This window comes from Nematolebias whitei, chromosome 13 (assembly GCF_014905685.2).
Source record: "Nematolebias whitei isolate Nwh7 chromosome 13, NemWhi1, whole genome shotgun sequence".
Classification (NCBI taxonomy): Eukaryota; Metazoa; Chordata; class Actinopteri; order Cyprinodontiformes; family Rivulidae; genus Nematolebias; species Nematolebias whitei.
The window spans coordinates 14465776-14476738 of NC_056510.1; the positions used below are offsets into that span (position 1 = coordinate 14465776).

A 10963-nucleotide genomic window follows, 5' to 3' on the forward strand; every position below is an offset into this window, starting at 1 on the left:
GTGTAATCAAAATGGCGGATGCTCAGTGTGGTTTGAGCTCTTTAGCATTTTTCACACAAAGCTTTTAATTAAAAAATCAGTAAACAAGTTCTCAGCTTCTTTTTGCAGAGAAAAACAACTTTTTACACGAAGGCACCGGTTTCAACCATGAATTTTGGAGCTACCACAAGACGGACTTTCTTTCCCCGAGGTCGGCCTGTTAGCTTAGCTTAGCTTCCCAGCTTAGCTGCTTTTAACGATCCAAAGACACGATTTTTGATGGTTAAAACAGATTTTAAAGAGAAAGGGAGGGGTCAGTGAAGAGCACCGGAGTTGAGCCTTTTGTCATCCAGTGTCTTCAGTAGAAAGAGAGAGACACGAAGAAACGGTAAAGCCATTAAATAAAAATGAGGTAGATAAATAAATTAATTGATTTATTGTTTATCACGTCAGGTCTACTCCTAAACGCCAACTTGTATTATTTTTATTTGGTCAATCCTGTGTGTCTAACAAATTTGTCCGGTGCCACTATAGATGTCAGAACATCTGATCAGGTGTCATAATCCACTTGCATTAAAACCTTCACGGTGTGTAGAAACACTTTCCCTTTGATTATGTTTGGAGACTAATGCACTACCTGCTCACTCATAATGAGACATGTCATTGGCCTCATATAATTTACACACTTTTCTATTTACACTCGTTTGAAGCAGATCAGAAACAATTCCCACGGCTGGCAATGACTCGTCACTCTTTGGATTTCCAAAGAAAAATCTGTTTTAAAAACAAAAGAATGCAATGAATGGAGTTTTACGAAGAGAAAATGTATTTCCAAAACAGCTCTCCTTTTTAAAACATCAGATTTATTAGCTTTCATAGCAGATAGATGCTACTAAACAGCATGTGGGAAGTAAACTAGAGCTTTCCTTTTTTCACAAATTTGATATCAAGGATGGAAAATGTTTCCCGCTGCCCCGTAAAGGAAAACAATAGCCTGGTGAAAAAAGAAGGGCTCAGGACACACGCAGAGATGATCGGATTATTATCTGGGGTTCAAGCGCTGAAGTATGTGAGGAATTTGTTTCAGCAACAGGAGTTTGAGACATTTACACAAAAATCACTTCAGTAATATCAACAACTGCTCTTAAGAAAAAGAAAAAGAAGGCTTAATACTTTGTTCCATTCTATAAAATATGAGTTTATGAGATTCTGTTTTTTGCATTTTACGCAATCTCTCAACTTTTTCAGAATTGTAGTTGTGTACTTAAGTACTATTCTTTATAAATATTTATTGGCACTGGAGGCAGCAGCGTGTACTTGTACATATTCCCTGAGTAAACATCTCTCTCCCTGTGAGCTTTTTCTCTGGAGGTGCGTTCACTGGCTCAGGGTCAGAATTGGACTTTGTGTGAACTCTGTCCTCCAGTGTGCCAAACTGTGTCCTTGCCTGTGTTCATTTTGTCTCTACTCATTAGCAGTCAGATCAGCGTTTAACAGTTTTTTCGAGGTAAAATGTGAACGGAAAACAAAGAAGGGAACTGGCAGTCGGGATACAGGGTTCCCATTCAGTCCGTGTGGAGGCCCCAGCTCGGCCCCCGACATCACAAAGAGGTTGGGGGCTGGAAATGCGGAGCAGAGAAGGGCACATCCACTGTAAATTAATGCTAATGCAACTTTAGGTTAATTTTACAAAAAGCATATTTTTGGCATTTTAGGTAGGGATAAATGTTCTTTTATTGAGAACACAGTTGTATTTATTTATTTATTGTAGTTAATTTTTCAGGGACATGGCAGAGCAATAATTGATTAAATTTTCCACCAGTTTAAGTCATCTGTGTTTTTTTAATCACATCCAATCAGTTAGTCAGTTCTGGAGGGGCGTGATTGGGAGGAACAGCCTCTCTCATCTGAACCAGAGCGGTGTTCTGTTGAACGAACACCGTGTTCGAACCTAACGGTGTCCGTATGTGCACTTGTCACCAGGACGCAGTCATAGATCGATGATTGACTTTGTAGTCGTGTCATCTGATTTGCAGCCGCTCGTTTTGAACACTTTGGTGAAGAGAGGAGCTGAGCTGTCAACTGATCACCACCTCTAGTGAGTTGGACCAGATGGCGGGGGAAAATACTGGACAGACCCAGTAGACCCAAACGTGTAATGAGGGTTTACTGGGAACACCTGGTGGAAGAACCCATCAGAAAGATCTTCAACTCACATCTCTGGGAGAGCTTTAACCGCATCCCAGCTGAGGCGGGGGTCATTGAGTCCGAGTGGGCCATGTTCCGCTCCTCAGTTGTTGAAGTGGCTGCCTTGAACTGTGGCCACTGGGTTGTTGGTGCTTCTCACTGTGGCCATCCTTGAACTCAGGTGCTGGACACGCTGGGTTAGGGAGGCTGTCAAGCTGAAGGAGTCCTATTGGGCCTTGGTGGCTGGTGGGACTCTGGAGGCAGCTGAGGAGCACAGGAGGGCCAAGCGGTCCGCAGCCTGCAGAGGGAAGAATGGAATGTGAGATTGACTAATGGATTGGTGTGGCGTTTGCAGTATTGCGGATTCTGTGCTGGTCCGTTGTGGTGAAGAGAGAGCTGAGCTGTAAGGCGAAGCTCTCTGTTTACTGGTCGGTCTACATTCCTACCCTCACCTATGGCCATAAACTCTGGGTAGAGACAGAAAGAACGAGATCATGGATGCATGTGTTTGAAGGGCAGCTGGACTCTCCCTTAGAGATAGGATGAGAAGTTCAGTTATCCATGAGAGACCCTGAATAGAACTGCTGCTCCTCCACATCGAGAGGAGCCAGTTGAGGGAAGACCCAAGACGTTGGGGAGACTATATGTCTCTCGGTTGGCCTGGGAACTCCTTGGAATCCTCCTAGAAGAGGTGGCTGTGGAAAGAGATGTCTGGCTCTCCCTGCTCAAGCTGCTGCCCCATGACCTGACTTCAGAACAAGCGGGAGATGGTGGATGGATGGAAGGAAGGAATGAAGCAATGAATGAATCAAGGAATGAATGAATCGAGGAATGAATGAATCGGTTATAAATCTGAAAGGTGTCCTGCATCACGTTTTCTTCCAGGCTACGCCCACTGGAAGGGGCAAGTTCTGACCGCAGAGGAACTGAACGTGTTGTACGACGGCATCAAGCTCAACAATGTCAACCATTACGACTACATTCTCACAGGTGAGGCAGTGTGAAGCACAAAATGTTGCACATATGCTTTTGATCATAGTCTACAATATTTTTTTTTATGAAAACCTAAACTGTAGGTCAATGCATTTAGATTTTTTGGATAATTTCTGAGAAATAAATTGATGCTGCAATAATTAAAATTTTATTACCAAAAGTCCAGAACTGAACTCAAAGTTAATGTACTTATGAATACCAATATTTAACTTTTGGTCAGTCTTTGAATGAATATGTTGCAATGTGTTCGGACAAAAGCAAACATTGTAATTTAGTGTTTTTATTATTTAGTATTTGACTCAAATCAGCTTAGGAAAAAAAAAATCTAAATAATGAAAATATGTATAAATGCAGCCTGATGTATTGACCTCTCTGACTTCGTCAAATCCAGCAGTGAAAACATTTACACATCACATCCTTATGAATGAAAATATAATTGATGTAAGTCACAAGGGACCATTTTCATTATTCATATTCATTAAGATGTATGTGTCCACCATTGTTTCATGGCAGTAAAAATAACTCATCCCACCGCCCACAAGACACAGTGAGACTTGTAGTCTTATTTTTAAGTAACATAATTGGTTCAAACTTGACATTTATTATTAAATGACTCTAAAAGGATGTAAATATTTTCACTCCAGGGCAAACATTTGCTGACGGATCACAAAAACACGTTTGTGCAGATAAATATATTGATCTGTGAAGAAGAGAAATGCAGCATTTCATGCAGAAATAATGGACCAGTAGAGTCATCTTTGTACTATCAGTTTATTATGAGCTCTATAATCTTTTCGTTATCGTTACAACTTTTCCCCTAAGGGTACAGCCGGGACACATCCTTCCTGGAAACTGTGGTTGATATTATCAAGGAACTGAAGAAGGCCAATCCCAGCTTGGTGTATGGTGAGTAAATTGGGTTTTCCATTTTAAAACAGTCAAAAATAATTTTTCTTAACTTGATTTAAAATTTCATGTTTGAGACTTCTGTTCTTTGCAGTTTGTGATCCTGTCTTGGGAGACCATGGTGCGATGGTAAGCATGTAATAACTGTGCATGGTTTTCTGTCCTGTGTATAGATCTGAATGGACATTTTATGCACATAATTCAATAGTTTTACATTTAAAGCACTGCACAAACGTTTTGTGTTCATTTGGTTTGTATGCATTGATGTCTTTTTAGGCAGCTGGTTGAAACGGTTATTTAAAAGTTGTTGTTTTGTTCTGTTCTTGTATCAGTATGTTCCAGAGAAGCTGTTGCCTATCTACAAGAATAAAGTTGTGCCTTTGGCAGAAATCCTTACCCCCAACCAGTTTGAAGCAGAGTGAGTTCACGTTAAAAACTTGTTAAAGAAAAGAAGAAATTGATCAAGATTTAAAGCTTCTCGCACTTTTTTCTCTGTTCTGGTTTACTTTAGGTTGCTAACTGGGAAGAACATTTCCACAGAGGATGATGCTATCAAGGTGACCAGCATAAACATTTCTTGCTTGTTGAGTTTTTATTCGTTTGTGGCACCTGAGAGTTCAGTCCTTGGTTCTGTTCTCCAGGTGATGGACTTGCTTCATGAAATGGGTCCAGAGACGGTGGTCCTCACAAGCACAGACTTGCCATCTAAACGTGGGGATCAGTTTTTGGTGGCCCTTGGGAGCCAAATAATAAGTAAGTTATTGACCTCTTTGTTAAAGAGCTTCAAAATGAAAATCTGTATAACATTTGACGTTGACATTCTCAATCAAAGACTGTTTCTTTACACAATAATTTGGTTCCTGCTGAGAGGAGTTCCACTGCCATCTGTCTTGTTTTTGATCCTCTCTGCAGGAAAACCAGATGGGACCAGCACTTGTCAGAAAATTAGTTTGGACATCCCTAAAGTTGATGCTGTGTTTGTGGGAACAGGAGACCTGTTTGCTGCCATGCTGCTAGCCTGGACTCATCATCACCCCAACGACCTAAAGGTCCGCTGTGCTTTCAGTAAAAAGTCGACTGTCCATTCGTTAAATGTTTCATTTCTGTTCACACAAAAATACAGTTTAGTGTAGCGTCTTCTTTTGACTGTGTTTCAGACTGCCTGTGAAAAGACCATTTCCGTTATGCACCATGTCATTAAGAGGACCATCACTTATGCTAATGGTAGGGTTTGTTTCTGTCACGCGCTCCTCACTTTGGATATTGACATCTTGTTATCGTCTGCTTGTGTTGTATTAACTCAAAATGACAGTTTTATACGACGTCCTGTAGTTTCTTAAAGCAAGTCTTTTAAAAGTTCAAGTTGGTTTTATTATCATTCACGTCACATGTGGTACATGAGGTGGAACAAAATTGTGTACGCAGGGTCCCAGTTACGTCCAACAATAGCAAATATATATATTGTAAATAGAAACAGTAATAAGATCTAAGCTATAAACTAAGAAATACGCTAAACACTAATACCCCGGGAGTTCAAAACAATATGCTGAACAACAGCAGCACGAACATGAGTCTGTGAGTAGATGAGTATGAATGATTACAGCAGCATGAAATAATCAGCAGCAGGAGATCGGCAGCATGGATAATCAGCAGCACATAAAAACTGCTTCATTGTTGGTATTTCAGATAGTTTATAGTTTTTTTTCTGTTGAAGCTGCTAAAAGCCAAATAGTTGTCTCTGTTTTGTACAATCACCAGTGCCTAAGAGTGTCTTGAATATTTTTGGGATGAAAAGGAGGTATAGTTGACTATTTGAACCTGCAAACTAAAGGTTTTCAAGCACTCACTTCAAACAAAGCTTTAGAGTGAATGTAACATTTATGTTTAAATATTACTACTCTTCTTACTAGCATTTGGCTAACTATAATAAAATTAGTCTGCTGTTTTATACTTGTTATGCCAAAACCTTATCCACCAGCAGTTCTTAGGGTTAGACTTTTTTTTTTTATTGTTTCGTGCAGATAACAGCAACAATATGCCTATAATGTACATAATAGCAGCAAGGACGAAAATCGTAACTGACAAAAACTCTAAAAGGAATCAGCTACACAGACGACAGACCAGCTTCTTGAAGAGCTGTTTAATTGTGTAAGGAAATATTTCAACCATTACCTCTTTTGTGACTTAAAATTATTAGCCAGGGGTGTTGTGTGTTCTAGGAGCAGGAGTAACACTAATGGGGTTGTGCCTACAAGTTTACAAACCTGCTGATTGCTGCCTTTTTCCTCATTCAGGGGTGGCTGGTCCTGGGAACAAGCCCAGTCCTGCACAGCTGGAGCTGAGGATGATCCAGAGCAAAGCTGACATTGAGAATCCTGCCGTCGTAATAGAAGCAAAGGTTTTACAAACGTCTATGGACAAAAAATGTTAGACTTTTGTTAGCATTCATGTTGTGTTGGTACAAATCCAGATGGTGTACCGGGACCCAGGTAGGATTTTCCCATCAAAGACAGTCTCGTGTCTCTGCCTTACAAAACCTCTGAGAGAGTACAACAACGACAACAGGATGCGCTGCGTTTTCCCCCTCAACAAACACACTGGTATCACTGCCACGTGTCTGTTCCGGCCTGTGTCGACTTCATCCGTTTGTCAGTAAAAACAAAATGATTATTTAGGTTTAAGAATTATACACAAATGCTCTTGAATTGTCTTTAACATCGTAAAAACATATTTCTTAGAAAATAAATCATTCCAGTTCTCCCGAAGAGGAACCCAGTGATTTGTGCATGATCATGCCGTTGCTTGTTTGGACCGTCACATGACTAACCTCAAGTACTTAGAAGCAAACTGCTCACAGGGCATTATAAGCACACTAGTATACTGTTTGTAATTACGTGAAAACATTTTAGGTCCACGAGGGATGCAGAAGCAGTAAGGGATGGACAATTTAGAAAAAAAACATTTGAATTTGTCAGTAATTGTTGGACCTTTCTTCCACCCAACCCTTCTTAAATTTCTACAAACACAAGCAGCAATTCATGTGTCTCACATGTTCCTAATTACTTTTTTACTGATGCAGGGCTAATTGACACAGCACGACAAACTATAGAGGCAGAGAAAACAGTCTTAATGAGAGCTAATCTCAGTTGCTACTTTGATTTTGTATAATTGCCCGTTTTATGTTTTTGCCTATAATAATAATGAGCGTCCACATGGTTGGGCTCTCCGTGAATTAAAGTTTAATCACCCAAAGTCTTCAGCTAGAAAAACCCAGTGGTTCCCAAAGTTTTCACCTTTAAACCCACAAAATCAAAGTTGCAGAAACTTGTGACTCCTGTTGGCTGAATTGTACAAACATTACTAATGAGCTTTTTAACAAAAAAGTCTTCAGTGATTATATATTTGCTACTTTTTTATATATATAAACAAATAAGATTATATAAACTATTAGCAAGAGTTGAAAATATAATTTGATTCATTAGATGTCAAACCTTCATAAGGCAGAGTCAGTTCCCAACCTCAACTTTAGGAACCACTGCTCTAATTAAAAGGACTTCAGGTACAGAGACATGTGCTGTTGATGATTTTTTGCTAGCTTGCGGTTTTTATATTCCTTTATTTTCACTAATCCAATAGATAAATGTGGAGGAGTATGCATGTATTCTGGCAGTAAAGCTGCACTTACCTATGCTCATAGTTCCACTTTACAATCCTTTTAAAATAAACTACAATGGCAGAAAGAGACACTGGGTGCGTCACTTTTTATTTTTATTTTTTACAACAGTTGCGAAGATCGTGCTAATTCCTCAAATTCGCCTATTTTACCTAGACTACAAATATTGAAAAATCATTGCCCCATCCTGAAAAGTAGTGGGTGTATTTCTGCTAAATGACTTTGATCAAATGATACAAGTGCATGCTGTGTGCTTAAAATGCTATTCAATGTTTTATGGCTTCAAGTAAATTTAGTGAAGTACTCGGATATCTATTGTCACGCCAAGACAATGTTGACCATTTTATGCAAATTCTCACTAACCTGGTTAAACTTACTGTTTTATAGATACAATTTTATTTAAATGATAATTATAGTAACCACCGTGAAAAATGTTTAACTACTTTTTTTAAATTATGCAATGCTCTGTTGAACTAGCAGGTGTGTAACATGTTAGATTCATGTTCTATCTCAAATTGAGGTATTTGCACAGATAATCTTTAATATATTTACTAAATGATGCAATGCGTGTTCATCTTTGTTACAGCTCACAAAAAGAATCTGTACAAGAGACCACACTGTTTAGCCTTAACAGGTTTAGAGAGGCAAAATGTCCTGAATGTTTGTTTTTCGCTAAAAGCAGACCCTCACACGTAGTGTTAAGAGTGAAGTGCCAAGCCTTTACCTGTTGTTCTGTTGTAGAGCACTATATGAACAGAGAAAATAAATCTTTTACTGAAAATGTGTGCCTTCTATTTGTATGCGTTATTAGCGTTCAGCTTTATTGCTTACTGCCGACAGGCAAAGATGGCTGATGTTAAATATTCTACTACAGACTTGAATATGATATTGGGATTACAGGAACAGCTCTAAATTGATTTACATCATGTTTATCTGATTACTGTATTCCAATTTGTAAATGTAAATAGTGAATCATCTTCATACATCAAAGTTAGTCATGGAGTTCCTCAGGGTTCAGTTCTTTGACCAATACTCTTTACCTTGTATATGCTTCCATTAGGTAATGTTATTAAACTGCATGGGATAAATTGTATTTGTTATGCTGATGATACACAGTTATACAGGTCCATGAAACCAAATGAATCCAGTCAGTTACTTACTACAATCATGTCATAAAAACCTGGATGACCCTAAATTTTCTGCTTTTAAACTCAAACAAATAAGCATGAGCATGCATCAGGATATCAAACAAATAAGGTTTTAGCTTTTGGACCTGAGCATTTTAGGAATATATTTTCAGTCTTTCGCCCTCCTTGGATGACATTAATCTGGCTTCCAGCACTAATGTTAAAAATCTCAGTTATTTTTGATCAGGACTTGTCTTTTATCCCCCACATTAAAAACGTTACTAGAACCGCCTTCTTCCACCTGCGTAATATCGATAAAATTAGAAACATCCATCCATCCATCCATTTTCTTTACCGGCTTTCTCTGGGTCGTGGGGGCCACTGGTGCCCATGTTCAGCTATCACTGTGCGAGGGGTGGGGTACACCCTGAATGGATCACAAGTCCATCACAGGGCCACATAGAGACAACCTTTCACTCTCTCACTCACTTAGGGACGATTTAGTTACCAATCAGCCTAATGTGCATGTTTTTGGTCTGTGGGATTAAACCGGAGTGCCTGGGGAAAAAAAAAAACAGATGCACAGAGAGAACATGCAAACCCAGAAAGGCCCCTGGACCAGGTTTTGAACCGGGGTAACCTGCTCGCTGAGAGACAGCAGCTCTACCAACTGTGCCACCGTGCTGCCCAAAATTAGAAACATTTAAAAATTATGCAGAAAAACTGGTTCATGCATTTGTCACGTCTAGACTGGACTATTGCAATGGTTTATTATCTGGGTGTCCAAATACTTCTTTAAAAAGTCTTCAGTTAATCCAAAATGCTGCTGCCAGAATCTTAACTGGAGTTAGTAGGAGATATCATATATCTCCAGTTTTAGCTTCTCTCCACTGGCTCCCTGTCAAATCCAGAATTGAATTCAAAATTTTACTTCTAACCTATATGCTGGTGAAGATTCTCAGTCATCCAGGACATGATGAATTCAAAAAGCGTTCAATACAAAAACAACTGGACTTTATTTGTAACAGAAGACGTTTCGCTCGGATGAGGAGCGAAACGTCTTCTGTTACAAATAAAGTCCAGTTGTTTTTGTATTGAACGTTTTTGAACTTCTAACCTACAAAGCTCTCGGCAACCTAGCTCCCTCATAGAGGTCTTAATGTTCCATATTTTCCTAACAGAGCACTTTGCTCTCTGACTGCAGGCTTACTTGCGGTTCCTAGAGTTTCCAGAAGCAGAATGGGAGGAAGATCTTTCAGTTATCAGGCTCCTCTCTTGTGGAACCAACTTCCAGTTTCTGTCCATAAGGCTGACACATTGTCCAAATTTAAAACTGGACTTAAGACTTTCCTTTTTAATCAATCCTATAGTTAGGGTTGGTTTGTTATGCTGCCACAGGCTTAGACTACTGGAGGACAAATTGACCTACCTGGTAATTTATTAAAATGAATTATTACAACTGAATAGTTTTAGTTTGAAATTATTTCTATCTCAACATGTGATTCTCGACCTGCCATTGTGTATCTGTTCCTCTCAAACCCAGCCAGTCGAAGAAGATGGCCGCTTGTCCTGAACCTAGTTCTGCTGGAAGTTTCTTCTAAAATTTAATGTGTTGGCTGAGATACTTACACAACGCATACTCTGAGCGTGATTTGTCGCAATATCACATAAGGTTCAAGGTTCTTTATTGTCATTTGCATCACATGTGGTTCATGAGGTGTATCAACTCCCATTTTTTAACCTAAGATTGTCTTAGTTTAAAATTGATGTGAAAGATGTTTAGGAATATGCATTTCAAGAAATTCTAGGGCTTTAATATTTCAAGATTATTGTGAAAGAGGCTGCTGTTCTACAATATGAACACAAGAGGGAGCTACCTTTTTCCTGTTAGTTTAAACATCTGCTTACAAATGACCAGTATACTTCAGCTTTAAAATCCTTATTTATTTAATCTCACTGAGGTGTGTCAATGATAGTGAAGATATGTTGTAAATATAAAACCTTAAAACTTTTAAAATAAGATATTAATAAAGGTGAACAAGCAGGCACGTGTTAGATGCTTTTTGAACGGGGCGAGGCGACTCAGCTCTGTTTCTCC

General features: G+C 39.1%; 1 protein-coding gene across 1 annotated transcript in view; it reads left to right on the forward strand.

Moving 5' to 3' along the window:
• The window catches only part of LOC119419057 (pyridoxal kinase), a 12509-nt gene extending 4005 nt beyond the window's left edge, over positions 1–8504 (forward strand). The window contains exons 3-11 of the mRNA XM_037686357.1: positions 3052–3156; positions 3982–4065; positions 4160–4194; positions 4398–4483; positions 4577–4622; positions 4707–4818; positions 4978–5114; positions 5223–5289; positions 6360–8504. Coding sequence (XP_037542285.1) covers positions 3052–3156; positions 3982–4065; positions 4160–4194; positions 4398–4483; positions 4577–4622; positions 4707–4818; positions 4978–5114; positions 5223–5289; positions 6360–6496 — 809 coding nt within the window. The 3' untranslated portion in view covers positions 6497–8504. The remainder of the gene's footprint in view (positions 1–3051; positions 3157–3981; positions 4066–4159; positions 4195–4397; positions 4484–4576; positions 4623–4706; positions 4819–4977; positions 5115–5222; positions 5290–6359) is intronic.
• Positions 8505–10963: the final 2459 nt, after the last annotated feature.